A 12,604-nucleotide genomic window follows, 5' to 3' on the forward strand; every position below is an offset into this window, starting at 1 on the left:
AGAGATGGGTGAGCCCATGGGTGTGCCGTTGATTTGTTCATGTATTTGGTTGTTGAATGTGAAGTGTGTTGTGAGGCACAGGTCCAGTAGTTTAAGTATGCCGTCTTTGTTGATAGGTTCGCTGTCCTGTTGTCTGTTATGTCTGTCCAGCAGGTTGGCTATTGTTTCTCTGGCTAGGGTTTTGGCTAGCCACTCTCAGACAACAACTCACCAGAACGAAGTACCCGATACCCAGCATGAGCAAAACCAATGTAGTGTACAAAATCCCATGCAAGGACTGCACAAAACACGACATAGGACAAACAGGAAGACAGCTAACAATCCACATCCATGAACACCAACTAGCCACGAAACGACACGACCAGCTATCCTTAGTAGCCACACACGCAGATGACAAGCAACATGAGTTCGAATGGGACAACACTACTATTATAGGAGAAGCCAAACAGAGAACAGCCAGGGAATTCCGAGAGGCATGGCACTCATCCACAGATTCAATCAATAAGCACATTGACCTGGAACCAATATACCGGCCACTGCAGAGGACAGCTGGAACTGACAACCGGAAGCGGCAGATTCAAACCACTATAAATGCCGGAGGAAAGATCACAGAAGCGCTTCACAGGAGGCTCCTAAGCACTGAGGATGTCACCTAGACAGGGGATGAAATGTCTGCAACACAAATTCCCAGCTCGGTGAACAGAACCACAACAACGACCACCCGAGCTACAAATCTTTTCACAAACTTGAATTTAGAAGGTTGATTGGAACAAATAGGGGAGGTAGAGAGTCTGGTGAGTCTGATAACAAAAAGGTACAGTACAGAGAACTTGAACCAGGCATTTAAAGAGTATAATTAGAAAATACTTTTACAAACAAACAAAGTTTAGACTCTTCTTTTAACAGTAAAAGATGTAAGGTCTATCATATTTTACTTAAAGAAATTGAAGGATTTGGCCAGGGAAAAGAATAGACTCACATCACAACTCAGTGCTAGATTAATGTTATTTGAACCTTTTTAACAAATTTTAATAACGTTATTTGATGATTAAGGGAAGATGTTGTATCAATATACTCGGGTGAAAGGAATACAAGGCTACGTTTCATAATAAAAGTCTGGTACGAACAGGTTCGTGAGCAATATGAAACTGCTGAGCATGAAGGTCTTTAAACTCTAATGCAGGCTGTTAAGTGTCTATCTTCTCATCTAACTTCGATACTCAGTGCTTCAAGATATTAGATTTGGACAAGTTTGAGTTACAGGGGAAAAGCAAACAGCAGAGACACAGCCGCGTTTCGAAATCTTCAAAGGCTTCCCTGAGAAGTAAAGCAGTTGGTACAGATCGCTACCGTTTTGCTCATTTTTTTTTGCGCACGAAATTAAGAAACACTATCTTACCCACTCACTAGCCTTTGGGTTAAAAGTGTACAACGCAACCTGGCTGGTCACATCAACGATACTTGAGATGAAAGGATCATTTTGCTTCAAAGCGGAGAGGCTTATATCGCGGCCTTTACTCAGGGCCTCCATGTTGGATTTCCTCAGCTGTGTAAAGGAGAAACTCAAAAACTGTTCCCTCCCCCTGACCTCCTTCCCGGAAAGACAAACCATTCACTGCAGCAAAATATCCGCACGCTCAAACAACTCACTTTGCAGAATCAAATGGAGAGTTTTTTCCCCCCTTTCAATTCACATCAGTAAAACATTAACGCATTTTGCTTAATGAGAGGTGAAACTGTGAAGGTGATGTTGACCCAAAATTTTCAAAAATCCCTCCTCTTATAATAAAGGATTGTTTTTTTTTACAATGATTTTGCAGCCGGTCTCTTCAGAAATTTCCTGGCGCACAGAATTCACTGCAAAGTCCTGACCATACCTTGAAATATAATAACTGATTAATGTACACACGTTGATTTATTATTAAGAATCATTCTTGATTTTTCATAAATTATAAAATGCCAGTGGGATGCTACTCAACCACAAAAACTCCCATTTCTTTGAAACAAAAATGAACTGCGGATGCTAGAAATCAGAAACAAAAACATTAAGTGCTGGAAAAACAGCAGACCTGGTAGCATCTGTAGAGACAAGCAGGGTCAACAATTCACGTCCAATGGCCCATCTGAAGAAGGTAATTTCTGTTTTGAGATCCAAATTCTCAAGACACAGAGAAACACACAAGGTGTCCAATTCTTTATTCAATTTCCACCACCAGGAAGAAAGGAAACACCCAAGTGGCCAGTGACAAGCAGTGCCCTTCTCAGAGGGCATTGCTGTGTGATCAAACAGTAAAGGGGAGGGCAGGGATTAAATCAAAATAGAGTTGGGGGGGGGGGGGTGGTGGAAGACGTCCCAGTTCTTCTATTCTGCAGACGAACAATCTCATTGATCAAGTCTGAATAAACAATTTTGCAATTTTAGAGACATATCAATTGTTACTTGTTTGAAACAATTATTTGTTTTATTCTACAAAACTTGAGTCTTACTAAAAACAGACAAATTTTGTCAAAGCTTTTCATCTTTAAATCATCAGGACATTCCAATACATATATCATATTTTACACTGAACGAGTAAAGATAAAGTGATCAAAGTTTTACCATGTCATTAAAGTGATCAAAGTCTTATGCTGTCATTAGAGAGACAAGGGTGGTTTAACTTTCAGTAAGGGGAGAGGTTGATAAAGGTTAATCTTTTTTAGTAATTGTCTCTTGTGCAGGGATTGAACCCACTGTACTTATATTAACTCTATGTTGCAAACCAACTGAGCTGAAGGAACCTTCTCAAAGAAAGTGCTGCTTGATTGATAAATGGACTCTGTTCAATAATGATTGATAGTTTACCACCAAGCTTTATTAACATGCAAACCAGGAATATTTACTCTGATTGGTCAAGCCATTATCCTGAGGAATGAAAAAAGGGAGTACGGTCATGGTTCAGTAAAATTGTTGTGGAGAATGAAGATCCAAAGACTAGATAATAATGATTTTGAAAGTGTAATTGTAAATGAATCAGAACAGAGTTTTGTTTTCTGGCATGGTCACAAAAGGAGGTTGGGTTGTGAATGAGCGGCGAGTGAGACTGATATAAACAGACTGTGAGGTTGGACCCTTAGTCTAGGAAATGATTCTTGCTTTGGGAGTTTTGTTGAGTGAATGTGCATCAGGACCTATGTTCCAATCTTGGATGAACCCTTCTGTCATATTTCCTGTAGTCCAAGGCAAAGATTATATATAGAGAAATTTCCTCATCAACAATTGAAACATGCTGTGGCATAATGTTCTGCCATCTGGAGGTAGCAAGGGTTCCGCAATCATTGGGTACCTCAGGGGCAGGTGTGCATCTTGTCTGTTCTCTTGTCTTGAGAAGCCTGTGTTATCTAAGGATGTATGCCTCTTTCAATATTTGAGGTGCTGTTTCTCAATATTTTGTTGCATTTTGGCCACCCATTGCAATGTGGGGCAGTCAGATTGGAGGACTTAGAAGATTAGAATCCTGACAGTGTAGAAACAGGCCCTTCGACCCACCCAGACCCATTTCCCTATCCTATATTTACCCCAACTAATGCACCTAACATGCTGGGCAATTTAGCATGGCCAATTCACCTAACCTGCACATCTTTGGATAGTGGGAGGAAACTGGACCACCCGGAGGATACCCACGCAGACACAGGAAGAATGTGCAAACTACATACAATCAACTCGGGTTCCTGGCACTGTGAAGTAGCAGTGCTAACCACTGAGCCACTGTGCCGCTCCAAGCCACCGTGCCGCACCTGAGCCACCATGCCGCAGACTATTTTTTAGTCTGCTCATGGAACTGGCCTTTAACAGGTCCAGTCAGTGCGCTGTTGAGGAAGTTAATTGATCCAATTGTCTGATTCTTTTTCTCGGATATATCTGGTGTCTATGTAGATGGAGAATCAGTATCCACCAAGACTAGAATTTGTCTGTAATCCGTTATGAGGAGCACATAGCACCCTTTTTGAGGCATATTGGAAGGCTCCACTACAGCTATCTATCAATCATTCTCATAGTCCCATGGCCTGCTTGATAATTGCTTGAATTAACTCCAGAAAATGTTGTATTTCTCCCCTGCGTATGTGTTGGATCCCTAAGAGGCAATAGTAGCTTTGTCTTCAATGAACAGCCCTTGTCAGCCAATATAATTCTTGACGGTGGATGGAACAAATGTTGGGTTACCTCATTGGGTCTGACATCTGGGATTTCCTCAGTATGTAAGTGTCACAGTTGCTTGACTGAAATGTTGTGCAAAGACCTGGGGAGTCCTTCTGTGCAGTTGCAGACAAAATGCACATTGATTGGAAGGCATTCCTGTTGATAAAGGCTGTTGGCTACATGCATGAAAACCTACACCTTGAGGGGGTGGAATCCAGAAATGTCCCTAAATCCTTCAGTACTGTTAGCCTAGCTGTCGACATTGGTACAAGAGTCCACATATTGATAGTCACAATATTCAGGAGAGCCGATCTTGATGCAGAGATGAGCTACAGACTGGGAATTCCCACACATGTTTCCAATAGATTCCTGGAATGATCCTGAGGCAAAGAAATTCAGCACCACATAGCTCTTTCATGCCACAGACATTGAGTGCCTACCACAATGATGCAGCTCAACCCATTTGCTAACATAGCACATAGCTCTGTGCAAACCTACCTAGAGAGGCACAGTCTCTGGTGACACTATTTATCTGACAATTGAAGGTAGTTGAGGCTCAGCTGGTAACCCCTGTATGGCTGATGACTTCTTCTTCATACAGGAAACTGGATGCTTGTTGATTAGTTTGATTTTATTCTGCTTTATGTTTGTCACATGTAACTAAGTACAGTGAAAAGTTCTGTCTTGCGAGCAGCATAGGCAGATTATAGCAGACAAAGACATACAGATCATAGGGTGTTTAGACAGTGAGGCATACAAGGTTACAGCTACATAGGCAGTGCACAAAGCTTAGATCAACACTGGATCAACATTAGGTTTGAAATTTGAGAGGTCTATTTAGCAGTTAAATAGCAGCAGGGAAGAAACTGTTCTTGTACCTGCTGGTGCGTGTTTTCAAGCGTCTGCATCTTCTGTCTAATGTAAGATTGGAAGAGAGTATAACTGGGGTGGGAGGAGTCTTTGATGTTGGCTGCCTTTCTACAGCAACGAGAAATGTAGTTGGAGTCCATAGATGGGAGGTTGGCTTCCGTGATGATCCGGGCTGTGAACACAACTGTCTGTCATTTCTTATGGTCCTGGGCAGAACAATTGACCTGCCAAGCCATTACGGACCCAAATAGAATGCTTTCTCATCTGTAAAAGTTGGTGAGGGTCCTTATTGATCTGCCAAAATTTTTGTTTAGTTTTGTTAATTGTTGTTCAATTCTCAGGAAAAATGGCTGTTGCACTTTAGAAATTGTGTATTCTTGATTGCCATTTCCCTGGTTACAAAGGCGGTAGTTTATTTTGTACTTGACAAACTCTGCAACTGTTTCAATCTGTGTTCTTTGTCCTTACCTATCCTGGACACCAAAGAGGACATCTCATTAAATCCTTTGTGAAACACATCCTTAGATATGGATCAAGATGATCCCATTGGAACCGTAATTTTTACCTTTTCAGAAATTACATACCTGGCTCCCCACATAGCATAACTTTTAATGACTGACAATTCACTCAGTGATTGTGTTGTCATCCATTTGAAATATAATTGTATACTCTTGCCAATACAGGATACCTACCAATTGTTCTACTAATGTCTTTCAGAGCGACTGACAATTCATTAATGAAAGGAAGATACATTAGCCCCATTTGTCTCTATCTCAGCTGAGGATGTGAATCCAAACAATGCTTTGGCAATATTATGATCTTCTAACTGCTTGTACTTAATGTTTTACTGTTAGGCAGACACAATCAAAGCCTGTCTCTGCTTTCTGGCTGTTATTAAAGTGGCTACTGGTGACTTTAGATTCAAAATAGCTCTCAATAGCTTTTAATCAGCTTTGATTGTGTGAAACTACAACATACAAGTGCGTGTGAAATTGTCTCACTCCAAAACTACGGTTTCATGTTTATCTGAATATAATGTCACTCATTGGCACAAAGAGACCATGTAGCAAATGCAACTGGTCTCTGTTTATCATACATGAGGGATAAAAGTACTAACCCTGTATGGAGAGGCATCACATACTAACTTAATCTTTTGGATGCAGCATAATGTATGAGCATTATACCTTCTTCCAATTTAATTTTTAAAAACTGGCATGCCTTGTACCACATTCTTATTCAATTCCATGGAACACTCAGTATTAATTCAAAGGTACAATAGGTTGTCAATTTTGATATAAACTTATTGTAATAATTCACTAAACCCAAAAATGTCCAAGCTCACAGACCATCTGAGGTGTATTTCTTATTTCCTAATATTATTTTGAGTAGGATGTGATCCATCTTTATTTACCCTGTGACTCAAATACCGTATAGAACATTGAAACATTTCACATTGGTATACCCCTACTTGAACTTCAACCCTTTTCGAAATGTTGAAGCAACATATTCAGCCTGTCATCATGACTGTCAACTTCAAGTATGCTATCCAAATACCAACTACTTCATGAATTCCTTTCAAAATTTGGTTCAATACCCCTTGAAAAATTCCAGGAGCTGAAGAAGCACTAAATGGCAGCCTATGAAACTGCAATAGACCCATGTGCGTATTAAGAATTAAATATGACTCTGACTCATCATCTCCCTCAAGTTGCAGACAAGCATTTTTTAAATCTAATTTTGGAGAAATCTGGCCACCTGACAAGATTATGAATGGATCCTTCATTTTGGCAAGGTATCAGGTGGATTACATTCTAGTACATAATTTATGGTTACTTTATTATCCCCACATATTCTTGCACAATCTTTTGACTTTGATACTACCACAATGGGAGCAGCCAACTAACTCTGTTCTATTTTAAAGATTATGTTATCAGTGTCAAGTCTTTTCAGTTCTTGATCTCTTTCTCCCTTATTGCATTGGACACTGTTTGAGGCCTGTAAAAAAACCTACCTGTGTTCCTTTGTACCATGTACATTAGCCTTAAATCTTTTAATCAGTTTTCTGTTTCACTGAATACCTGGGAAATCTTAACAATCATGTTATCATCAGTTGTGAATTTTGTTTATATGTGAAAAGCTCATTCCAATTTAACTTAAATGCTGCTGGCTAGTTTTTTTCCTAAGAAGGTTGGCTTTTAACCTTTCACCACAATGATGTGCAATGATTCTTGAAAGCGACTGGAACCAAACACATCCCCTTATGGAGATTTTCTCTTCACCATAACTTGATAACTGAGTGGTTTCTCCCTCTGATACTGACTGAACCTTTGACTTATAGAGATTTAGTATTCATGGATGCACCCACATCAAATTCCAAGTTCACCAGTCCTCCAACCACTGCTACATGAATGACAATACAAAGTGAATTGAAAAAGGATGTCCTTCTGCTTTGGATTGTACGGGCTTCAATTTAACCCTCAATGACCTCATGCTATTTGGCCACTGAATACAAGTGACTGCCATAGGGTCATCTTGTGCTGCAGTGGTAGTATCCCTACCCTGAACTGAGAGGCCCGGCTTCAAGTCCTACGTGCTCCATAAGTGTGTAATAACATCTCTTAAAGGGTGATTAGGAAAAATATTTTTTTCATTATGCATACTAGTCTCCTTTCTTTCTGCAATAACATTTTCACAGCTTTTACTCAAAATTTCATTCTGAATGTTTTGTCTTGGTTATGGAGAAAAAGCCTCAAATTCTGCTGCACTGCAGATTTTAATCCAATGCACTTTGATTCTCTCTGTCACACACACATTGAAAAGGCATTTGTGTACTGTCAGTTAATTATTGACGTTCGTTAGACCGCATTTAAGCCTGCACTAGCAATAAATGCCATTATATAAAGTGGAAAAATAAGTACCTTGGACCACTAGTGTTTAGAATATCATTAGTACTACAAAAAGTTCCTTCTCAGCTGTCAGTATTAATGGCAACATTACCAGTATTATTGGTCCCATCACCAATGTTAATGAGCCATCACCATTTTACTGCCACAATAATCAGTGTTACTGGTACCATTAATGTGACTGTAATAGTACCGAAATCATTGGTAAAATTGTCAGTTTGACAGGCTGTCATGACTGGCAAGCTAGTCTTCAAAAACAGAGTTGCAAACACAGCCCAGTCCTTCACACATGCCAATCTTCCATTCATTGGATCCATCTACACTTCTCACTAGCTTGGAAAAGCAGCCTATATCATCAAAGACCCTTCCCAATCTGGTTATAGTGTCTTCTAACTGCTTTCATCAGACATAAGGTAGAAAGCTTAAAAACATGTACCAACAGGTTCAAGAACAGCTTCTTCTTGTGAGTGAACATCTCAAATTTCAAATCTCATGTTGATCTTGCTTTTTGTGCACCTTCTTTACAGCTGTAACTTTGTATTTCTTGCTCTATTAAATCTTTGACTGCTATGCCTGTACTGTACACAAAACAAAACTTTTCAATATACCCAGGTACATGTGACAATAATAAATCAAATCAAATGAAATAACAATTTTCTGTCAAATACAGATACTAGTATTACTGTGTTATTCCTGTTGGCAATTTGAGGATATTGGGCTTCCATTGTCTTGCTTTCCATTCAAATATTCAGACCTCTTCTGCATCCCTCATCTATTCTAATGGCCTGGGGAAATTAAAATGTTAGTAATCACCATAAAGATGATCTATGTGAAAGTCTGGATTCACAGGGAAGGTGAGGGGATATTAAAGCAGAGAGAGGATCCACAAAGAGAGGAAGAATCAATAGGGAGATTGTGGTACCTGCTGCCCTAAATTTCATATCAAAGCTCTGTTTGTATTTCAGTAGTGTGAATCAGCCTGATAAATTGTTTAGTAGGGTGGGTTCATTCACCTTGACCCACTTAGCTTTTGGGCCTGAATCAAGTTTCAACGTGGATCAATCTTCCAACATATATGTATCTTGACAGGAGATAGTTATTAAAAATCTTAAGAATCACACAACACCGGGTTATAGTCCAATAGGTTTATTTGGAAGTACTAACTAGCTGTGGAGCAGGATCATAAGACACAGAATCTATAGCAAAAGATTACAGTGTGATACAACTGAAATGATATATTGAACAAACCTAGATTGCTGTTAAGTCTTTCACTTTTGAGAATGGGTTTGGATTGATTCATATATACATCACAGAACTTCTTTTAAGCTTAATGTTCCAGTATACAAATACTATGGGAAGGATAGAAAGAGGGGCAAGAGAGGAGGGGGAGTGGTGTTTTTGATAAGGGATAGCATTACTGCTGTACTTAGGGAGGATATTCCTGGGAATGCATCTAGGGATGTTATTTAGGTGAACTGAGAAATAAGAAAGGGGTGATCACTTTATTGGGATTGTATTATAGATCTCCTAATAGTCAATAGGATATTAAGAAACAAATTTGTCAGGAGATTTCAATTATCTGTAAAAATAACATGGTAGGGGATTTTAACTTTGCGAACATAGATTGGAACTGCCATAATGTCAAGGATTGAGATGGAGAGGAATTTGTTAAGTGTGTACAGGAACATTTCTGATTCAGAATGTGGATGTATCTACTAGTGAAGTTGCAAAACTTGACCTATTCTTGGGAAATAAGGCAGGGCAGGTGACTGAGGTGTCAGGAGGGCAAAAGGGGACATGAGATAGCTTTGGCAAATAGAGTTAAGGAGAATCCAACGGGATACTATCAATCCATTAAGGTCAAAAGGGTAACTAGGGAGAGATTAGGGCCCCTCAAAGAACTGCAAGGCAACCCATTTGTGCAGCTGCGGAAGATGGGGGAGATACTAAACAAGTATTTTGCATCAGCATTTACTGTGGAGAGGACATGGAAGATATAGAATATGGGGAAATAAATGGTGACATCTTGAAAAATGTCCATAATAGAGAGGAGGATTGCTGGATGTTTTGAAACACACAAAACTGGATAAATCCTGAGGACCTGATCAGATGTAACTTAGAAATCTGTGGGAAGCTTAGGAAGTGATTGCTGGGCCCGTTGCTGAGATAAAGAAAAGCCAGGGAACTATAGGCCAGTAAGCCTGACATTGATGGTAGAAACATTGTTGAAGAGAATCCTAAGGAACAGGATTTACAGGTATTTGGAAAGGCAAGGACTGATTAGGGATAGTCAGAGCTTTGAGTATAGGAGTTAGGAGGTCATTGTTGTAGCTGTACAGGACATGGGTTAAGCCACGTTAGGAATATTGTATGCAATTCTGGTCTCCTTCCTATTGGAAGGATGTTGTGAAACTTGACAGGGTTCAGAAAAGATTTACAAGGATGTTGCCAGGGTTGGAGGGTTTGAGCTATAGGGAGAGGCTGAATAGGCTAGGGCTGTTTTCCCTGGAGCATCGGAGGCTGAGGGGTGACCTTATCGAGGTTTATAAAATCATGAGGGGCATGGATGGGATAAATAGAAAAGGATTTTTCCCTGGGGGAGTCCAGAACTAGAGGGCATAGATTTAGGGTAAGAGGGGAAAGATATAAAAGGGACCTCAGCGGTAACTTTTTCATCCAGAGGGTGGTATGTGTATGGAATAAGCTGCCAGAGGAAGTGGTGGAGGCTGGTGCAATTACAGCAATTAAAAGGCATCTGAATGGGTATATGAATAGGAAGGTTTAGAGGGATATGGGCCAAGTGCTGGCAAATGAGACAAGATTAGGTTGGGATATCTGGTCGACATGGACAAGTTGGACCGAAGGTTCTGTTTCCGTGCTGTACATCTCTATGATTTTATGGCTCCAAGTCACATTCTCAAAATAACTTAAGGTTTTATAAAAAAAGGTGACATCTCAGGTCAGACAATGTATTAAAGGTGTGAGGTTTGAGTCTGTCTGTATCCCAATCTTGAATCAGACTAGTTCTATTTCCAAAGGAGGAATTTATAAAATATTAAATGGATTAACTGCCTGCAGATTTTATGCTTTTTGAGCAAAATAGAATATGTCTGCAAATATAATTCTGCGAGTACAAATTCACCCCATATACTTATATGTTTGTGGGCATGCATAAGAAAGAGAGTATGTGCATTTGATTGTGAGTGCATGTGTCACCTTTTTTATAAAACCTTAAGTTATCTAAAGAATGTGACTTAAAAGAAGTTCTGGGATTTACATATTAATGAACCAAAACCTGCAAGTCATTGTAAAAGATAATTTAGGTTTGTTCAATATATCATTTCAGTTTCATGACATTGCAATCTTTTGCCGTAAATTATGTGTCTTATGATCCTGCTCAACAGCTACCTGATGAAGGAGCAGTGCTCCAAAAGCTAGTACTTCCAAATAAACATGTTGGACTATAACCTGGTGTTGTGTGATTTTTAACTTTGTCCACCCCAGTCCAACAGCAGCTCCTCCACATCATTTGAAAAATCTTGACATTTTTCACTTACAAATTGACGAATGAAGTAAAGGAGGTATGTCTACCCCTTTAAACTTCAACAATAGTAGCGATCAGATTTTGCATAGATTCGCATGCAACACGAATTGAATGCATCATATGAGACCGCACTGCATCATCACCACTCAGGCAAAACAAACTGAGCCATCTCAAGACCGGGTCACGAGCGGGCATGTGTGCTCGCTTTAGTCAGTGTCTATATAATTGCCTACTATTACTTTTTATTCTTTTTTACAAACATATTATGGCTTCTGTCCAATTCATGACATAATTTGTCCGCATGTTTACAACAAATATTGCAATTAAAAATGTAGAACGGTGTTCAGTCACGTGGCTCTTTAATTTGCTCTTCGTTTATTCCTTTTTATCAAATTACAGTAAAGGTTTAACTGATACCTTTCGTCATGTAATCTGATCATTTTCATTGTAGTCGACTGTATTGTGCAATTTTAAGGTTTTTCTATATAATTAACAAAGATCCAATAGATACGTCTTAATAAATAATTCATCTTTAATAAATGCGATACGACACATCTCATCCTGCCTATATATTATTTAAAACCAGAGTCTTAAATAAGTGACTTCACATTTATAGGCTTTTCTTATTCAATGTTTAAGTTGTGCCATAAAACACAAACAATGAGCTTGATTGTTGTAATAATTGTTGAATTCGATTTGCTTTTTTGACACTGTATCTAATGTTGGATTAAAGTGGGTCATTACCGCGTCTCTATGTTTCGCTCGAGTAACTCAGACGAATTAATAATTCATGTATTAAGCTCCGAGGAACAATGATTTCCTGCAACCTGAAATCCAATATCCAACAGTATTTTACATCGTGGTTTTACGTTCGTTTATAACTGTAGTTGTAAGCCCAGCGGAAAGTTATGTTCCCTTTCCAAAAACATTACCGATAGCTTTATTTCCATCGTGAGACTTTGGAACATGGCTGTATCCCATGTTGAATTGAGCAGGCAAGTACGATTTTTAATATTTCATTTGCTCAGTGGTATAAAACTTTGTTCCCCGCCCCCTCCTTTTTATGTTAACTTCAATCATACTTAATCAAAATGTAAGAATCGTCCACTC

The 12,604-nt window shown here is 39.2% G+C and overlaps 1 protein-coding gene across 2 annotated transcripts in view; it reads right to left on the reverse strand.

Moving 5' to 3' along the window:
- dcp1a (decapping mRNA 1A) overlaps positions 1 to 2,109 on the reverse strand; it is a 71,187-nt gene extending 69,078 nt beyond the window's left edge. The window contains exon 1 of one of the 2 annotated variants that reach the window (XM_072582289.1): positions 2,070 to 2,109. Coding sequence is in view for 1 of the 2 variants with exons in the window: in XM_072582288.1 (XP_072438389.1) it covers positions 1,400 to 1,531 (132 nt within the window). In the remaining variant the exon portion in view is untranslated. Of the gene's footprint in view, positions 1 to 1,399; positions 1,558 to 2,069 lie in introns of those variants that run through there. The other variant, XM_072582288.1, reaches the window with a different exon arrangement.
- Between the last annotated feature and the right edge of the window lie 10,495 nt (positions 2,110 to 12,604).

The sequence above is a fragment of the Chiloscyllium punctatum genome, chromosome 12, assembly GCF_047496795.1.
Source record: "Chiloscyllium punctatum isolate Juve2018m chromosome 12, sChiPun1.3, whole genome shotgun sequence".
NCBI lineage: Eukaryota > Metazoa > Chordata > Chondrichthyes > Orectolobiformes > Hemiscylliidae > Chiloscyllium > Chiloscyllium punctatum.